This window comes from Exophiala mesophila, assembly GCF_000836275.1.
Source record: "Exophiala mesophila strain CBS 40295 unplaced genomic scaffold supercont1.1, whole genome shotgun sequence".
NCBI classification, from domain to species: Eukaryota; Fungi; Ascomycota; class Eurotiomycetes; order Chaetothyriales; family Herpotrichiellaceae; genus Exophiala; species Exophiala mesophila.
In genome coordinates this window covers 2,298,131-2,316,396 of record NW_015622504.1, presented here as the reverse complement: position 1 = coordinate 2,316,396, position 18,266 = coordinate 2,298,131, and the positions used below count along the sequence as shown (strand labels likewise).

Sequence of the window (18,266 nt, the reverse complement as noted above, 5' to 3'; positions counted from 1 at the left end):
GGATCCATGCGATTTCCTGTGGTGTGTAGTCGCGCAGCTGGTTCCTTTGGTAGTGTTCTTGGAAGATTCCTATCGCGTTGATCCACCCAAAACTGGCGATCAGGCCACATACCGCTCCGACAACGCAGAGCCAGGCTTGGAGTCCTCCATCGGGGAATTGAGATGGATCTGTAGGGTTGATGGGTGGTTGTGATTCGTTGTCGCCTTCTTTGGCGTTGCTGTCGTTAACGACGATACTCTGCGCGACATTTCCTTCGAGTGCATGGGCCTTCTCTTTCGAGGTGTCGGTGTCAGTGCCGATGTCGTCGATGTTCTGTTCCTCTTTCAGTCGAGACTCCTCCCAAGTCGGAGGTTCTAGGTTGTTGGGTGAACTTGGACTCCGAGCTCGATCAGCACCTAGATTGGTGTCTTTAGGAGAAGCTGGATTTTGATCTGATGGGCTCATGACTGCTGGACCGTCTTGGCGATGCGTTGGGAGGTGTAAAGGAAGAGCAATCCAAGATAAAGACACTACACTCCACTCTTACAGTAGACGAGGATGACAGGACGCCCGGCGTTCTCGGTATTAATAGTGAGATACTGACACAGGTATCATGGAATATGATGCGATATTTGAGCCGACTCGAATGACCACGTAAATGAACGCGTCGTCAATGACTAAGGCGCCGGCGCCACTATCATCATGCTGTGATCAGCAACAGAACATGAATGCTCGACGGCGAATATTGTGTGTGTATGTGCGGATCAAGGTAGTACAACCATGTGAGATTTCGAGTCGATGGTGGGGAAGTCAATTCGAGAGGGAGGTCTCGGTCCAGGCCTGGGGGACAACACACCAGACGGCAGGGGTCGTTTATTTCAGAGTTCGAGGTTGACGAGGATGACAATCGTACACAAGGGCTATACGCATGCAACGAGGGCTATATACGTAAGTTGTTATTAGTGAACTCGACCGAACCGGCGGACCAAATCACGTTTTGGTGATTATTTTTCGACAGTTTCTGGTGAAGAAGCTTATAAACCCACTGCCAATTTCAGGGCATGATGATATGATTGTATACGTACTCTGTATGTTTCAGTGGGGTGCAGAGGGTTCGGCAACAAACTTCCGAAGAGGATCAAAATGCTTTTACAGAGGACAACTTCATTAGGGGGACTTAATTCGACATTTGTGAACGAAGCATCGTGTACGAAGAAATGAGGAGTTCGGCTCTAAACACAAATCCAAGCGCCGAGGAAACGAAATGGGAGCATGGGATATGGACACGGCAAGCCTTCAATTGACCAATCTTGATTGATTTTGGGCCGACAAGCTCGGTTATGGTGGAGTGAAAGAGACTACCCACTACAGTGTGCCGTAGGTGATGCCCATCATCGTACAACCCCAAAAAGACGGTAGGTGAGATTGAATCACAGAAGAGACTGGTGCTGACTACGGAGTATCCATGCCGTCCCCGTCATCACTAGTTGAGGATGTTATTGGTTGTTTGTGGATGAACTGGGGTGCATGGCGTATATAAACGGATATAAGCATGACCAGATGAGACATTGTCGACAAAGCACGAGGTCTAAAGAACAAGCTTTGGAGAAAGGCTATCCTTCGCTTTGATCATGCAGTCAGTCACTAGTGGTGGATCAATCAATTAATATCGATTTCGCATTCACTGAAGTTGCATGGCCCATAAGCTGAGTATGTTGTCGAAAAGCAAAAAATAACAAGAGCTCAGATGTAGCTTAGGGACAATGAATTCGTGGCAGAGGCATACATCAAGTTTTGTGCAATATGGCCATTTCTCTTCATGTTCAGATGGCAGTCATCATTAAACGACCCTGGCATAGTACGAGGGTAAGCTATGACTATAACGACAATCAGAAATACAAATTTTGGTGTTTAGGTACAGCTGCCACATTCAATGACACTTGATTCCATATGGAACTGCAGTTGATGATTCGCTCCCTGCCTTTACCATGTCGATGGGACATTGGGAAACTCCTTGGTCGTAATTCCCAGGTCAGCAAAGACTGCGTCGTCACCTATAGTTGTAGATGGGTCAGTTGCCGTAAAAGATTGTACAAGGCAGGGACCATGCAGACTTACCCTTCAAATGCTTGACTCGGATCTCGTCCTCGCCCTCCAGTCTCTCTAGTTCCTTTTCTGGCAGCTCATTGTTTTCCCTATCATCCTTGGGTCGTTGCTCAGTGGCGTGGTCGAAGCTCTCACCAATGACCAAGAATTGCGTGTTTTCATAATCGAGGAATTTCGGCTCCAAGGGCTTCCAGCGCAAGCCGCGGAATTCGTCAAGTATGTCTTGGGGATAATCTGCTCCCTTTGGAAGGCTCACATTGTTGGGCGCTGAGGCTGTAGGATTCTTCACACTAGTGACAAAGCTGCCTCGTGGCCGGAGACCAAGATCCTTCTGCACTTCACCCAACTCTGATGGGACGGTCAGGATGTAGGCAAGATGAGATTCTCGACCAGTTGACGTAATAGCATAGATACCTTCAGCGACTGGTGTGACAGGAGGGCTGTGGCTAGTGCCGGCCGTCTGGGTCGCGTACTCAGAGCCAGACATGAATGATTCTTTGAGGTCTTTGAAATTGGTCTTGACCTTTTCCACAAATGTCATGAAGCGGTCCTTTCCACTGAGGGGAAGGACCTTCTTAGGCAAAGCGAGGAGTCGGCAATTGTTGTCATCTCCAATCGGTCCATCGCCGAGCTTAGCATCAAGTGGAAGCGGTCGCATAATCATATAGCTTCTGGCGATATCATTTACATCGTGAGGGTGGTCGGTGTTGACTCGGGCTCTGAAGAAGAAATAGATGATACCCTTTTCAAGGATGGTCGAAGGCACGTTTTCTTGACGAGCATGAGGGATGACTGCGTTGCCATTGACGGATGACGACTTTTCCTCTGGCTTCTCTGCAGATGTGTCCTCTGCTTTGTCTGTTGGCTTCTCCGCTGGCTTGTCGTCTGGCTTCTCTGCTGTTGTATCTGCAGGCTTCTCCTCTGCTTTGTCTGTTGGCTTCTCCGCTGGCATGTCTGCCGGCTTCTCTGCTGTCGTCTCCGCTGGCTTGTCATTTGGCTTGTCGCCTGGCTTCTCCGCTGTCGCCTCTGCTGGCTTTTCCTCTTGCTTGGCCGGCTCCACATCTTCAGCCTGTTTAGAGAGGTCTTGTGTCTGCTTAGACTTCTCTTCCCCTCTCTCCTTCGATGGCTCCGTGCCTGCAGGCTCGGTCTTTGGCTCTTCACTATGTTCAGGCTTTGCGGCCTCGGCATCCTTTGCAAGTTCACCCTTGTCTTCTGGCTGACCATTTGTACCCGTCATCTCGACATCATCCTGTTGCTGAGATTCCGTTCCATTAGGTGCTTTTGTGCCATTACTCTCGGCCTTGGGTTCAGGCGGCTGGGTCGTCTCTGAAGGTGCCTGAGCTGGGTCCGTACCATTCTGCTCGACCTTGGAGTCTTGCTTCTCAACAGGTGCATCGCCGCTATTATGAAACTTGATTAGCACAAGAAAGAGAGTCACATGTAGCCATGATATAGTAGTGCCTACTTGGAGAATGTTTCTTCTAGAGTCTTCTGCTCGGGTTCGTCGTTGGTCTTGCCGCGCTTGGCTGATGGCGAAGTACCGGTGGTTTCATTTTTACGCTTGCGCCCACCAGATGATGCCTTCCTTTGAGGTGGTAGCTCGGAAAATGAAGGGGGTTGACTGGTTTGGGAACTCTGGGAGGCAATACGAGCAGACTGACGTCGTCCGGTCATGATTGCGGTGCCAAGTGGGTAGTATCACGAATGACGTTTATTACTGTCAAGGCTGGACTTGATAGACTTTATGTCTGGTGTAGTAGACTGATTCGATACAGAATAGGAGAGGATGGAAAGGAAAATGAAGTGGTAAAGACTCCTTACTAAGATACAAGGAGGATGAGAAGGACATCGTGCGTCTGAGCCTGAACCGCAGCTTGGATCGCAGGATCGACGTCAAAAAGCCGGCAGGGGAGCCCGCCATCCAAGTGTCAAGATGCGGGTCCCTGGGTCCTCCGCAGAAGTCGTCGGGGCGAGCTGGAGCACAGGATGAAAGGTACGGAGTGCCATGATGTAAGATTTGCTCGTGCCGAAAATGCGCGATGCGGGCTGCTCCAAATCGAGGTTGCTTATTGCGGCTGATCAGTGGTGACGGAGGAGTAGCGTGAGTAGTAGTCAGGTACCGTTGGACCAGGACTTGAACAGAGCGGCTGAAAGGCAGAAGACGGGAGAGGATGGGGATTGACGAAGGGGGGGGTTCGGGAGGACGCGTCGTTGATTCCGACTGGAGTAGGAGGCGTAGGAGGAGCAGAAGGACGCGGTGGCGTGCACCGGGGGAGGCGCCTTCCCCGCCTTCCTGCTTTGTGGCGTCCCCGTCATCGCTCCTTCCTCGATTGGTCAAAGACTATTCTACGGCAAGAGCCATTTCGTGAAGAAGACGATTTCCGACGAGAGGATCAAGTATGGAACAGTTAGATGTTTTTACTGATTGAATCAAAAGTGCGGAAGTATAATAGTCTCATGCATAACGTCGCTCAACCAATATCCATAGCATCATCATCTTCGACTGACTGTCCAGTCGTGGTAGTGGTCGCCTCTGGTGTTCCATCGCGAGATGAGCTTCCCTCCAGCAATTCTCTCAATGTTCCATCCGTTCGCTCCGTATCTGTCGTATCTGACCACGTGCCTCGACCTTGTCGACGGATCAGCCGATGTGCCATGGTCTGCTGGCTAGTTCGTTTCTTTCGCCGCTTGTGAGGAGGCTGTTCGACCTGTCCCTCCAACATCTCTGATACTTCCAATTCTGGTTTGATGGCATGCGGTTGAACTCGAGATCCAGGTCGAGGGCGAGCGTCTTGGTAATCCATCGCCGTTGACTCGCGCTTGGTCCCTCGATCCATGGAGTCTAACTTGGAGGAGTTGGGAGAAGGAGGGTCGCACTTCAACCTGGTCAACCTGCGCGCCAATTCTTCTTGCGGATCAGGCCACTCCAACCGCTTCTGCGGAGTGATGTCCTCCAAGTCGGATTCAACCTCTTCGCAATTGTCTGGTCGCAGTACCTCAACATCACCGTCGTAGCCCATGTCATCCGACGTCACTTCTTCCACAAGTAGCTCATTGGTTGACTCTCGCCGTAGTCGCTTCTTGCGTCGAGGCTTCTCGGACGACATTGTTACTCAGTCGAGGACGCTCCTCTGCACAAGTATGAGAGAGACGGACTCGAAACAATGTCATACACAACGCGGTCCGTCTGATGAATTCAGCATTATTCCATGCTGTATGATTGTGGAAGCCTGGCCATCAACTCCCTCTTATTTCATCCTTGCGATCGATGACTAGCACTCAGGCCATTTTGACAGAGCTGAACAGGCTCTAGGCGCGTGATAGAAACCACTTTGCCTTGATATAATGGTTTATTGCTGACCGTTAAAACAAATGAGCGTGCAGCAAGAGATGTCGGGTTTATGAAATCAGGCCAAAAACACTCTATGAACTGAGTTTGAGAGAGCCATTTTGTTTGCGTTATAATGGTGGTCCGAGTTGGAACCCTTCGTTGTACCACGTGACACTAAAATATTCTTTCCCATCCCCTTTCACATCGATGCATCATGTCAAGTCCAAGGTTTCACAACAACTCATTACATGGAAATGTTTCAATGGAAGTTCATTGGGGATGTTGCTACGATGGATGGTTGCTGATGGCCCTGTCTGCCTATGTCTCTCCCACACACGAGTGGTCTACAATGAGAGGACGGTGCACAAATTGCGCCAATGTGATCTGGCGTCCAGCGCATGGTATGACCTAGGATTTCCAAACCTCTGCCAATTCAAAAATTCATCGAGATCTCTGGAAAGAAAAGCGTTGTAGACACAGAAAAGATGGACCGCTGCATCCACCGTCGCCTCCCAAAGGGAGGGACCAGATGCCGCGGTGAGTAGCGTGTCAGAAGATGGTTCAATCTTCTTTGCACCAAAATAGGCCCATATCCTGGGATAATTCCAATCACAAGGAGAGGAGGGATAAAGGCCAGAGTGTTGGCAAAGGTCTCCACGACTTGGCTGTCGAGAGTGAGGTGTGTAGAATAAAGGGGCAGGGAGACTGGGAAATTTGGTATTTTTTCACGGCACCTTGGAACAGAACGTTCCAAGGTCGAACAATATTGGGTCTTGTCAAAAGGCATGGTCGTCATCATTGAGGATTATGCTCTTATGAAATGTCTGATTTACCGGTTGTCGTGTCATGTAAACCATCATGGGTATCATCACCACCAAGTCCATTTTTTGACCTGTTTTAACTTCTCCGGCCCTACAAGTGCTCCTTGCTTGATCGCACAAGTTGACGAAGGTGGGAGGCAGATTTACTCTTCGGGAACTGGGTACGGCGTGTTAGCGACGAAGAAATCATGTTTCCACACAGAATATAAATTCTTACTGTCGATGCTTCCATCCTTGACCTCATCAGAGATGTCCTTTGGCGACCGGCCGTCAACCTGGCAGCCGACACTGAAGGCAGTGCCGAGAATCTCGAGCACGGTGCCCTTCAGCTCACGGGAGAGCGACTTGTTGGCGCCACGCATGGTGCGAGCAATGTCGATGATCTCATCCAGAGGGATGGACTTGGAGTGCTTGATGTTCTTCTCCTTCTTGCGGTCTCGGGGAGGCTCCTTGAGAGCTCGGATGACCAGCGATGAGGCGGAAGGCACAACTGACACGGCAGCTTGTCGGTTTTGGATAGTGAGCTTGATTGTCACACGGAGACCTTTCTGCAGAGTTGTGAAGTCGTTAGAAAATCATGATCCATAGAGGCAGCTTGCGAGAGAAAAGACCCTCCGTCGGTCAAAGCGTCTCTTGCAAGCAGAGGGGGATACACCAGAAATCCTTACCCAGTCACCAGTTGCTTTGGCAATATCTTCACCGACCTTCTTGGGCGACAGACCAAGGGGACCGATCTTGGGAGCAAGCGTGGCTGAGGATCCGACTTCACCTCCGGTAGCTCGGAGATGGCTGTTTGGTAGAGTGTCAGTGTCTCTGTCAAAACCACCAACCAGGGATTTGTCCTTACATGATCTTCACCTCATTGGGATCGAATTTGGGAGCTATCGAGTTTCCATGTTAGCCGCCAGGTTGACGCTTCTCAAGGAGACGATACTTACGCATGGCGAGTGCGGAAGGTAGTCTGTCTGGCTTGAGGTGCTTATTTGAGCCTGTTCTCAACACTGGAGAAAGATTACAATAAAAGTGCTGCAGAGTGCTTGGGGTTAATTTGCACTTCATCGCCAAGCATTGTGTGCGCTGCTTTCGGTTGAATATCGGCACTTCCGCGAGCCATTTAATGCGGAAGCGCATTTTGGTCCTGACAGATTTCATTATGAGGGGATCACGGGATCTACCTCCGCCGCCTTGCTCGTCGGTTTTGTGTCTTGTTATCAGTTCAGGTCAATGCTAGGCATTACGGACATTTCATCAGATATCTCTACGAGCATCAATATTTGAATGCCTTTCAATCAATGCTCGAATCTAACTTTGACTGCTTCCAGATGAATTTTAACGCGCACGCCAGGCCAATACCATGGCGAAAGCCTCCTCACACTACCTTCATACACCACAGTGAAACACCCGGCATTTAGCTCGCTCCAGATACAGCAAGTCTAGGAGATTGTTAGTATGGGAGAGCATGACGGGAAATTGAAACACATACTTCATCAGGTGGTCCATAAAGGTCTGTAACGACACATCGTCCGTGAAAATTGTTTGCGCACTCTGGGAAACACCACCATAGCCGCCTGTAGCGTGCGTCGTAGATGGATTAAGCTTGGAGAGCAGGAATCGTGCCTGTGAGCCTCCAGCATCACAGATGATGAATCTTGGCAGCGGGAATCGATCCTGCACGAGCTCCCGTGCGTCTTCCTTGGGGGCTTCCAATGCGGCACGGAAATTCTCGTAACCCTCTTGATCTTGATAGCCGGCTTTACGCCACTCGGCCATTGTCTCGCCGTGGAAGATGAGGATTTGGAAGAAGGTGTCAAGCAGGAGAATGGTTTGCTGTTGGATAGAGGCCGAGTCGAGTAATACTGGCTGTCCTCCTTCGTGTTCAAGACTGTACGAGTCTAGCGTTGGCTGAATCATAATCAATGAGTCGCCCACGTATTCGTGGTTCAGTACATGTCGGTAGAATGCTGTTTCATCAGGTGAGTTGTTGAAGACTTGCAAAAATTGTGACCTGCGGAGATGGAACATGAACTGAGGATATAACGTAAAGTTCTTATCAAGGCGAAATGAAGTTGGATCGTCCTTGCGATAGTCGGCGAATCGAGAGCAGAGCCTAATAAGCATTCGATCAACCCATCGGAGGATGTCTGGACCATCGTCGACTTCTGCTTTGAACGCCGCGATTCTAGCCATCAGAACAGCTGCAGCTTCCTGGTCAAAAGACTGTGCGAGGGCTGGATCACCGGCAGGCCCACTCAAATTCCGAGCAACAGTGGTGACACGTAAGTGGTACTGTCCAGATGAATGCTGATAATAGGTCAGATATTGCATCATGCCTCTTTGAGGCCCCTGCTGCATAGGGGCGGGGCCGCCTTGATTGGCAACCTCAAAGTAGATACCGTAGCTCGAGGTTGGGTCAATACCACACATTTTCCATGCAGAAGTGTTGCCAATGCCACATTCCGTTTCACTGACTGAACTTGACTTTTTGTTGGCAGAGACAGCATGTCCGATCAGGCCAGTAACCTTGAGCTCTTTCGTTGTGATGACTTCGAGATTGGCATTGAAGCCCATCAAGAGATTGTCTTGCTCATCCTTATCGAAAACCCGGACAAATGACTGTTTGAACTGTGAAGAGGTGAAGCTGTCGGTCAACACCATATGACCGCCAGTGGAGTTCGCAAGGCCCTTCATTTCAAGCAAGCCGACTTGATCCAGACATCCAACGTACAAGTCGATGATATGACCATTGTGAGCCGTTCGTTTTGCTAGGCTATCGTAGAATTTGATGGCTTTCTTGAAATATTTGACGTTATCACGGTCAATGTCGTGATGTGATCGAATCGGCTCTCGAAGTTCGGGGCCAACAACGAGGCCTGGGCCCTCAGTGGCAGGGCCGCCAGCGAAAAGCATGATGCGTGCGCCAGCATTCTGGAATGATGTTTCCAACAAACTAACAGCAATACTGAGAGCAACTCCGGTAGCCCTCAGGGGTCGACGGTCATTGGCAACAGGCCAGGGATCCTTTTGCAGCTGCTCGATGGCATTCGTGATCTGGAACTCTGCTTGTTGAACAGGGAGGAGGAAGCGAGCGGCTGGTCCAGCCGGAGGTGGAGGACGTCCTTGTTGAGGTGGAATGTTCGGTCGAAGTCCTGGAGCAGCCAGGCCGAGCATTTCCTGTATCTGCTTCGCCGCATAGTCCTTGCTACCACGAAACATGTAGGATTTCTGGCACTCGGCATAGCCAATCTCATGTACAGCCACATTCGTCCCAAAGGTGACAAGTCCAACGAGCGCATTTGCGGGCAGAAGGGACAGACTCATGACCAAGGTATCTTTCAAAGCCTGCAGACCATCCTCTTCAATGGCAGTGTCGACCACATACACGAAAATTGGAGGAGAAGGAGCAGGACGTGAGAGTTGATATTCCACCGTTGTGTTCAGGCTGTGCATCTCAGAAGGAACATTTTCTGCACTGATATCTCCATAGTGACGTGGAAGCGCGTTACGCTGAAGACAAAAGGGACATATCCATATCTTAGCACGGACATCGACATTGGCGAAAGGGTTGAGGACGGCGCGACATGGCGGTCGACAGCTGACAGGTTCGTAATTGAGAAAGGGCTTGTTCAACTCCTGGCTTGATGTCAGCAAAACAAAAATGGTCAGCCAGAAGCGGCGTGTTGGAACTCACTTTGAGTGGTGTGAGAAGGACACTGAGTGGGACAACCAGGCGATTCGCTTCCTGTTCGGGTCAGTTGAAGTCAAGCTCGAGACAGCCAGGTTACCAACCATGCGCGAGGAAGGAATCGTGTTCCAACTCAATCGGACTCCATCTCTGTCCTCAACTTCACCCCAGTTGTCTTTGATAGCGTCGTACTGGGCTTGATCCATGTTTATTGCTTCAGATGATCAGGCGTCTCCTTGGGTGAGAGTTCACATGCGCATACTGGTCGAGGATGTGGGAAGGATGATGAGACAATAGGTGGATGGTCGACCGGTTCTCGGTTAGGTGTATTGTGTCCCTCTTCAATTGAGCTGATCTTGATTGTAGAGCCGTGCAAGGGTGAGGGATATCAAGACAATCGAACAGGTGATAGACGTTGTCGGTGGGCGGGCCACTCTGGCAACATGCTCGAGATGATGAAGTCCAAATTCAAGGGCTGGCCAAGTGCAGACTAAATGATCCGCCGTATTTGGTGGAGTAGGAAAATTGTTTCGTCAGACAATTTCAGTCAGGACACCTAGACTCTCAAATCACGCTTTCTTTGGGCCATTGGCGGTAAGGCCGGGGAGATGTCGAACGTCAGTCTTAGATCTATTCTTCCCAATACGGTCAAAACACCTGAACTGCGGGCAGGTGCAGTTGCAGGCCACAAAAAGTGCCCCTGCAGCAGACACCACGTTTCCCTTTCCAACAAGAGACCGCAACCATTCTGTAATCCCAGGTCCAATTGTCACTCCACAACCTCCCAACTCACATAGGACTCGCTCTGGTTGGCCCTGCTGATGTCGATGCCGTAAATAAGCCACCAAGCAGCCCAAGCAAAGCGCAGTCAACATGGCATCCCCTTCAATGCTCACCAAAGTAAGTGGCATCACACCGCAGTCTGGCGATGATTACAGCCACTGACCGGATCACAGTTTGAGAGCAAGAGCAGTCGCGCAAAGGGACTTGCGTTCCATCCCAAGAGACCATGGATCCTCGTCAGTCTACATAGTAGTACTATCCAGTGAGTATCATCCCCTTGGATGGTCGATCGAGCTGACCGTATGGGCAGGCTGTGGGACTATCGCATGGGAACCCTGATCGACCGATTTGAAGAGCACGATGGCCCGGTTCGAGGAATCGACTTTCACAAGACACAACCTTTGTTCGTCTCTGGCGGCGATGACTACAAAATCAAAGTTTGGAACTACCAGACAAGAAGATGTCTTTTCACCCTCAATGGCCATCTTGACTATGTCCGCACAGTCTTCTTCCACCCAGAACTCCCCTGGATTCTATCTGCATCTGATGATCAAACCATCCGTATTTGGAACTGGCAGAATCGATCCTTGAGTATGTTACTGATCCCCTTGCCATGACTATGCTGACAAGAGTAGTCTGTACAATGACCGGCCACAACCATTATGCCATGTGCGCACAATTTCACCCCAAAGAAGACCTCATTGTGTCAGCCTCGTTGGATCAGTCAGTCCGTGTCTGGGACATCTCAGGCCTCCGCAAGAAACACTCCGCACCCACATCCATGAGCTTTGAAGATCAGATGGCTCGTGCAAATCAACAGCAGGCTGACATGTTTGGCAACACCGATGCTGTGGTCAAATTCGTCCTCGAAGGACACGACAGAGGTGTCAATTGGGTCGCTTTCCACCCCACTCTTCCGTTGATTGTGTCCGCGGGAGACGACCGTTTGGTCAAATTATGGCGAATGAGTGAAACCAAGGCTTGGGAAGTCGATACCTGTCGTGGTCATTTCCAGAACGCCTCAGCCTGCCTATTCCATCCCCATCAGGACCTCATTCTATCCGTGGGCGAAGATAAAACAGTAAGAGTATGGGATCTCAACAAGAGAACATCGGTGCAATCTTTCAAGAGGGAAAATGATCGTTTCTGGGTCATTGCTGCCCACCCCGAGATCAATTTGTTTGCTGCAGGCCACGACAACGGTGTCATGGTCTTCAAATTGGAAAGAGAAAGGCCCGCATCTTCTGTCTACCAGAATCAGATCTTCTACATCACCAAGGATAAACATGTCCGATCCTACGACTTTAGCAAGAATACGGAGTCTGCTTCTTTACTGTCACTTAGAAAGTTTGGCAGTCTATGGGTTCCTCCGAGGACTCTATCCTACAACCCAGCTGAAAGATCAATTCTTGTCACCTCCCCTGCCGATAGTGGTTCATACGAGCTTATTGGTCTACCCAAAGACGCAGTGGGTGCCACAGATCCGACCGACCTGAAGAGAGGCGCTGGGAATGCTGCAGTCTTTGTGGCTCGCAATCGATTCGCCGTCTTTTCCGTCTCCACCCAGCTAGTTGAGATCAAGGATCTTAGCAACTCGACTACAAAGTCTTTCAAAGCCCCTAGCGGCACGACGGATATTACCTACGGCGGGACAGGAGCTCTGCTTCTGATCACCCCAACATCGGTTTTCCTTTACGACATTCAGCAGAAAAAGCAACTTGCTGAATTGAGCGTTAATGGCGTCAAATATGTCTCTTGGTCCAATGACGGTCTGTATGCAGCCCTGCTGAGCAAACATAATGTCACCATTGTCAACAAATCTCTCGAACAAGTCAGCACTCTACATGAAACCATCAGAATTAAGAGCGCCACCTGGGACGACTCAGGAGTCCTTCTCTACTCAACTCTAAACCACATCAAGTACACTTTACTCAACGGTGACAATGGCATTGTCCGAACTCTCGATCAAACAGTCTACCTTGTCAAAGTGAAGGGACGCAACGTGTATGCTCTCGACCGAGCTGCAAAGCCTAAGGTTCTCAGCATCGACCCCACGGAGTATCGCTTCAAGTTGGCCCTTGTCAAGCGAAACTATGATGAAATGCTTCAGATCATCAAGACTTCAAGTCTTGTTGGTCAAAGCATCATTTCTTACCTACAAAAGAAAGGATACCCCGAGATCGCACTGCAATTCGTCCAAGACCCTCAAACCCGTTTCGAACTTGCCATTGAGTGCGGGAATCTCGAAGTCGCAACTGAAATGGCAAAGGAGCTGGACAGGCCTAAGATTTGGCAGAGACTCGGCGCTGAGGCATTGATTCACGGCAATCACCAAACAGTCGAGACTGCCTATCAGAAGCTCCGTCAGTTTGACAAGCTGTCTTTCCTTTATCTCTGCACAGGGGACGAAGAAAAACTCACCCGTATGTCAAAGATTGCTGAGCATCGAGGTGACTTTGTCTCTCGTTTCCAGAATGCACTCTACTTGGGCGACGTGGAGAGCAGGATCCAGATGTTCAAAGAAATCGACCTATATCCTTTAGCATACCTCACCGCGAAATCCCACGGACTTACAGAAGAAGTCGAGTCCATTTTGGAATTGAGCGGACTGACAGAGGATCAAATATCACTTCCCACTACAGGAGACGCTCTTGGCCCTGTCAAGCCGATCGTTCCTTCGTACAAGGCGAACTGGCCGGTGAAAGAAGCGTCTCACTCGTCCTTTGAGAAAGCGCTTCTTGGAGAGGCTGGCGCGGTTGAAGAAGAAGAGACCCCAGACCTCCTCAATGACGATGCGGCCATCGCAACGGATCGAAACGGACTTGTTGCGGATGATGATGCAGACGCAGGGGATGGCTGGGACATGGGTGATGACCTCGGTCTTGAGGCAACAGGCAATGACTCGGATTTTGTCAACGTTGACAATGCCGACCTCCCTCAGGATGCCAGCGGACCGGGTAGCTCCGAAGCCGACTTGTGGGCACGCAACTCTCCACTGGCCGCGGATCATGTTGCCGCAGGATCATTTGAAAGTGCCATGCAACTGCTCAATCGCCAAATTGGCGCCGTCAATTTCGCCCCTCTCAAGCCTAGGTTTTTGGAGATCTATCAGGCTTCCAAAACCTATCTCCCCGCCAGCTCCGGTCTACCAGCCATTGTCAACTATGTACGGCGTACTGTTGACGAGACTGACGGACGCAAGGTGCTGCCGGTGATTCCACGCAGTCTCGATTCGCTTACTGGGGCCGATCTCCAAGAGGGTTACACAGCCATGCGTACGAATAAGCTAGAAGGAGGTGTTGTTACTTTCCGACAGATTCTACACTCTCTTCTCGTCAATGTTGTCAGCTCAGAAGCTCAAGTGGACGAGGCTAAGGCTTTGATTGCCAAATCGACCGAGTACACCCTGGCCATGTGCGTTGAACTTGAGAGACGCCAGCTTGCTGCGCTCAACGAGGATAGCGAGGAGAGTCTGAAGCGACAGCTTGAGCTCTCGGCATACTTTACACTTCCCAAACTGGATGTTTCTCATCGCCAGCTGGCACTAATCTCGGCCATGAAACTGGCGTTCTCCAGCAAGCAATTCTCGAGTGCCCTGTCGTTTGCTAACCGCATTATTGCCAATGGAGGCACTCCGAAGTTTGTTGAACAGGTAATTTCTAGTCCTCCGTTGATCTGAGTGCTGTGCTAAATGTGATCAGGCAAAGAAAGTCAAGCAACAGTCAGAACGATCTGGATCAACTGACAAGATCGATATTGAATACGACCAATTTGCCGAATTCGACTTGTGCGCAGCTTCTTATACACCTATCTACACAGGAGCTCAAAGCGTGTCTTGTCCATTCGATGGATCGAAGTACCAAACTGAATTCAAAGGGCAAGTTTGCCGAATTTGTGAAGTTTGCGAGATCGGTGCAGCAGCTAGTGGATTGAGACTTTGGGTGAAGGGTTTGTGAAATACTAGACGAACAATGAACGGATGATGAGCCCCAAGGACCACCCAGACTCGGCATTGCTGTGTGTTGGCGCCATGATGTTTGTAAGCGAGAAAACGGTGGACCGTTGGCAAGGTGTGTCTCATACATAAGATCTGATGCGAATGAGGCCTGGTGACTGGTCATGGTGGCAGTTCTTTGTAAGGTGCAGTACAAGGCATGAATTTCCATCCCATCAGAGCTTCCAGACCTACAATTGTGGAGATACAATGGCACTGATGAAGGCATGGTGAGCCTCAGAGCAGCAGCTGGAGTGCTAGGGACACTCTATATCACTTGTCATGCCCAGGTGCTTGATACAGACATCTGAATGAAGAATGAAGAATGTTATTGATTGGGAGCAATTCCTTTGATTTTCTCTCCCCCCAGCACAGACGCTTAAATTGCCCGCGCTGTGTGTGAATACTCTGTGCATTTTTATTGTCATGCGAGAATCATGGGACATGCAGGAACGCAAATGAGGTATGAAAATTGCATGTCTTCTACCAGGTTGACGCAACGCAAGTGTTGTATGAAATATTGCATGTCTTCTACCAGGTTGACGCAAATGGCTGTCGCAGATGGCTGACTGACGCAGAGGGCTGTCGTCGTCCTCTTCCGCGCTCCTTCTTCTTTTCTGCCCACTTCTGCCTCCATTTCCCTTTTCCTTTTTTTCTCTTCCTCCCCATCATCCTCCGAGACAGACTCTCTATCACTTCATCACGGAATCTTGTGACGCCTTGTAGCGTTTATCTCAGCCTCCTCCTTCGTTTGAATCTCAGCCCTGTGGCTCCTTTTGAGTCTGCAAGGCTCGTCAAACAGGTTGAGCCTCTTGACAACTCCCAGAGATCCCCGAAAAGGTTTGTCCCTGTCAGAGATCAGTCGAATTCGTTCCATCAGATCTAGCTAACCGCTGCTGTACTCCTAGGTATGTCAATGCCCACATTAGACGAGGAGCATTCGAGGTTGTCGACACTCCGTTGCTCCTGAGAGCAGTCCAATCGAGGCCACCAACCTTGAAGCATACCCACAACCCTGTTTTACACCAATCTCGCCCAAGTTCATACTCTATTGACCATGGAATCTCCCTTGGCCTGATTGCTTTGATTGCTGACAAGATCTTAGGGCCAGACAATCTTTATCATGAGTGGCTGGGAATCCAGCGCTGCCGGTACGTGAACTTCTTTCTGGGTTGTCCCCTTTCTTCATCACATCTCATTGCCACTCGTTGGTCTGAGATCCTCTTCATGCCTCTGAGAATTACACGTCGCGCAACCAAGCGTTGCTATACAGAGTTGGAGCTCCCAGTCATCCCAGAACACCCACAGCCAAGTCAGATTGTCTTCGTCTTTACGTGGTCAAGAAATCCAAGCTAATTTACTTATCCTTCTTTGCAGGTGCTCCTGGCTGGAACGATGCTGGTGCAACTGCGAGTGCCCCCGGTTGGAATGATACTGGTGTAGCTGCGAGCGGATCTGGTTGGAATGATACAGGCGCAAGTGCCGATGCTTCCGGTTGGAACGGCAACGGTTCTGCTGGCGCAGTCGATTCTGCCTTCGATCCAAGTCTCAAAGATGACAATCAAGATGACAACGACAACAAATGTCGCTTTTGTTCTGAAGGTGAGTGTTGCTTCCATTGACCAAATTTCGCTGACAATGAATAGAAGGTCACTTCGCTCGAGACTGCCCAAACAAACCTGCCCGAGTCTGCTTCAACTGCGTAAGTGTTATGATCTTCTACTCTGATCTCATATTGACCATACTCCAGGACCAAGAAGGCCATGTACGAGGGAGTCTTCCTGTTGATGTCATCTCTAACCACTTCATATAGTCCAAGGCTGATTGTACGGAGCCGGCGAAAGCTCGCAACTGTCGTCTTTGCGAAGACCCAGGTGATTGAACCAGCTTCTGTATCAATGATACTGTACTGACCTGTTTTTAGGTCACTTGGCAGCAGCGTGTCCAAAGAGAACCTGCCGCAATTGTTCTGGTGAAGGTAGGTGTGGGTGCTGATTCAGATCTCTACGGGGCTAACAATGGATACAAGGTCACGATGCGCAAGATTGCAAAACCGCTCGGGTTCTGAACAACGATCATGTCCCAGTCAAGTCTGAGTCAGAGGCTTGGGCCATGCTTGAGGAAGCCAGCAACGATCGAGATATTACAGACTTCAAAGAAGCTGTACAAATTCTTTCCAAAGCCGCACCAGCCTACACTTATCCAGAACTCGAGAAGGAATTTCGCGATCGAAAGTTCAATATCTACCTGATTGCTATGGTATGATGACTCTTTTCAAGGATAAAAACTTTGGCTCACGGATAATATAGGAAAAGGAACATGGACCTACCTGGACTAACGTCACACTCCAAGGGGACATTGGCAAGAAGTACACTGTTGCATACTTCACCTCGGACAAAGTGCAGCGTCCAAGTCTGGTCTCACTTTGGCCTCAAGATGCCGAGGAGAATATGAAGCGACTTGCAGATGCAGGTATCCCTCTCGATCGTGGAGTCATGTGGTGCACCAATTGTCGTCAGGTCGGCCACACCCGCAAAGGATGCACTGAAGAGCGCGAAGAGGTGGAAGGACCCAAAATCATGTGCCACATTTGCAATGAAGAAGGTCATCGTGTTCGTGACTGCACCCAGGTTCAGGAAAAGCAAGGTCGTGCATGCAAGATTTGCGAATCTACGGAGCATCTTGCCAAGGTAATACTTCTATCTTGACGTTGACTGGGGATACTGATCTTGTTGCTCTAGGACTGTCCCAACAAGCCGGTTCGAGCGTGTCGAAACTGCGGAGCTGAAGACCACATGGCCAAGGTAAGCGACGTGCTGCAAGAGGGAGGAATGAACAAAGCTGACAAAATGGCAGGAATGTCCAGAACCCAAGAAGCTCGTATGTTCCAACTGCGACGAGGAAGGACACATGCGCAAGGTGAGAATTTTTGGAGAGTTGATGATACAAACTCACACGATACAGGACTGTACCAAGAAGAAAGATTGGAGTAGGGTCACTTGCCAGATCTGGTATGTGTCTACTCTTTGCATAACTCGGTGGTTCACTGACGTTCTTCTTAGCAACGAGAAAGGCCATAGTCGTTATCGATGCCCCCAAGCTCCAGCGGATGGTGGAGAGATCAATGCTGGCGATGCTGGCGATGCTGGACATGGTAAAGCCAATGGAGCGACCAAGTCTGGAGGCAATGACTGGGAAGGTGGCGGTGGTGCTGCTTCCTCGGGCGCAAATGGATGGGGAAAGGGAACTGAAACCACCGGCTTTGGAAGCAATGGCTGGGCAAATGGAGTCGCTGCGTCTACTGGCCATGTGAGCGCATGGGTAACTCCCGCTGACGCGTCATCTGGCCAATGGTAAAGGAATGCACGGAGATCCAGTCGCATCGTAAGCCATGCTTGATTGCCTTGAGACGGTGGAGATGACGGATTGATGTTGTGAGGAACGGCTGAGGCCGGTGCTTTTTCAGGACTGGAGAGATCGAGTCAGTCGTCCTTGGTGAAGCGGTGACACAGCACGAAGAATGCCAACAAAAAGCGGTCGACAAGAGAGCTGAAGTAGCATGGACAAGG

The 18,266-nt window shown here is 50.1% G+C and overlaps 6 protein-coding genes across 6 annotated transcripts; 2 read left to right on the top strand and 4 right to left on the bottom strand.

Annotated features, from left to right (window-relative positions):
- Positions 1–1,789: 1,789 nt before the first annotated feature.
- Positions 1,790–4,257, bottom strand: PV10_00744 (uncharacterized protein). Its single transcript, XM_016364856.1, has 3 exons — positions 3,552–4,257; positions 2,099–3,486; positions 1,790–2,034 (listed from the first exon to the last, which is right to left on the bottom strand). The coding sequence occupies exons 1-3, from the start codon at positions 3,758–3,760 to the stop codon at positions 1,964–1,966; spliced, it is 1,668 nt and encodes a 555-aa protein (XP_016228505.1). The 5' UTR covers positions 3,761–4,257; the 3' UTR covers positions 1,790–1,963.
- A 222-nt stretch (positions 4,258–4,479) lies between these two features.
- On the bottom strand, positions 4,480–5,498 carry PV10_00743 (uncharacterized protein). The gene has a single exon (XM_016364855.1). It carries the CDS (start codon positions 5,191–5,193, stop codon positions 4,558–4,560), a length of 636 nt encoding a protein of 211 aa, XP_016228504.1. The 5' UTR covers positions 5,194–5,498; the 3' UTR covers positions 4,480–4,557.
- Positions 5,499–6,181: 683 nt separating this feature from the next.
- On the bottom strand, positions 6,182–7,369 carry PV10_00742 (60S ribosomal protein L12; the record flags this gene model as incomplete). The annotated part of the gene is made up of 5 exons (XM_016364854.1): positions 6,182–6,395; positions 6,456–6,786; positions 6,907–7,027; positions 7,086–7,119; positions 7,177–7,369. The coding sequence occupies 5 exons, from the start codon at positions 7,367–7,369 to the stop codon at positions 6,382–6,384; spliced, it is 693 nt and encodes a 230-aa protein (XP_016228503.1). The 3' UTR covers positions 6,182–6,381.
- A 12-nt stretch (positions 7,370–7,381) lies between these two features.
- On the bottom strand, positions 7,382–10,364 carry PV10_00741 (protein transporter sec23). Its single transcript, XM_016364853.1, has 4 exons — positions 10,025–10,364; positions 9,927–9,977; positions 7,722–9,868; positions 7,382–7,671 (listed from the first exon to the last, which is right to left on the bottom strand). Exons 1-4 carry the CDS (start codon positions 10,124–10,126, stop codon positions 7,647–7,649), a joined length of 2,325 nt encoding a protein of 774 aa, XP_016228502.1. The 5' UTR covers positions 10,127–10,364; the 3' UTR covers positions 7,382–7,646.
- A 293-nt stretch (positions 10,365–10,657) lies between these two features.
- Positions 10,658–15,039, top strand: PV10_00740 (uncharacterized protein). The gene is made up of 5 exons (XM_016364852.1): positions 10,658–10,820; positions 10,877–10,965; positions 11,014–11,294; positions 11,339–14,355; positions 14,405–15,039. Exons 1-5 carry the CDS (start codon positions 10,794–10,796, stop codon positions 14,657–14,659), a joined length of 3,669 nt encoding a protein of 1,222 aa, XP_016228501.1. The 5' UTR covers positions 10,658–10,793; the 3' UTR covers positions 14,660–15,039.
- Positions 15,040–15,820: 781 nt separating this feature from the next.
- Positions 15,821–18,166, top strand: PV10_00739 (uncharacterized protein; the record flags this gene model as incomplete). Its single annotated transcript, XM_016364851.1, has 12 exons — positions 15,821–15,848; positions 16,075–16,299; positions 16,344–16,399; positions 16,448–16,462; positions 16,511–16,571; positions 16,622–16,675; positions 16,727–16,956; positions 17,007–17,387; positions 17,439–17,501; positions 17,554–17,616; positions 17,662–17,708; positions 17,760–18,166. The coding sequence occupies 12 exons, from the start codon at positions 15,821–15,823 to the stop codon at positions 18,052–18,054; spliced, it is 1,518 nt and encodes a 505-aa protein (XP_016228500.1). The 3' UTR covers positions 18,055–18,166.
- Between the last annotated feature and the right edge of the window lie 100 nt (positions 18,167–18,266).

What these genes read in the sequence shown, in the direction of transcription:
- PV10_00744 (XM_016364856.1), bottom strand. Translation starts at nt 3,760, where the DNA reads ATGACCGGACGACGTCAGTCTGCTCGTATTGCCTCCCAGAGTTCCCAA. An exon ending in CTAGAAGAAACATTCTCCAA is followed by an intron (nt 3,487 to 3,551) that starts GTAGGCACTACT and finishes GTTTCATAATAG; the next exon opens with CGGCGATGCACCTGTTGAGA. An exon ending in CCGAGTCAAGCATTTGAAGG is followed by an intron (nt 2,035 to 2,098) that starts GTAAGTCTGCAT and finishes CTACAACTATAG; the next exon opens with GTGACGACGCAGTCTTTGCT.
- PV10_00743 (XM_016364855.1), bottom strand. Translation starts at nt 5,193, where the DNA reads ATGTCGTCCGAGAAGCCTCGACGCAAGAAGCGACTACGGCGAGAGTCA.
- PV10_00741 (XM_016364853.1), bottom strand. Translation starts at nt 10,126, where the DNA reads ATGGATCAAGCCCAGTACGACGCTATCAAAGACAACTGGGGTGAAGTT. An exon ending in TCCTTCTCACACCACTCAAA is followed by an intron (nt 9,869 to 9,926) that starts GTGAGTTCCAAC and finishes ACATCAAGCCAG; the next exon opens with GAGTTGAACAAGCCCTTTCT. An exon ending in TTTATGGACCACCTGATGAA is followed by an intron (nt 7,672 to 7,721) that starts GTATGTGTTTCA and finishes ACAATCTCCTAG; the next exon opens with ACTTGCTGTATCTGGAGCGA.
- PV10_00740 (XM_016364852.1), top strand. Translation starts at nt 10,794, where the DNA reads ATGGCATCCCCTTCAATGCTCACCAAA. An exon ending in CTGGCAGAATCGATCCTTGA is followed by an intron (nt 11,295 to 11,338) that starts GTATGTTACTGA and finishes TGACAAGAGTAG; the next exon opens with TCTGTACAATGACCGGCCAC. An exon ending in CTCCGAAGTTTGTTGAACAG is followed by an intron (nt 14,356 to 14,404) that starts GTAATTTCTAGT and finishes AAATGTGATCAG; the next exon opens with GCAAAGAAAGTCAAGCAACA.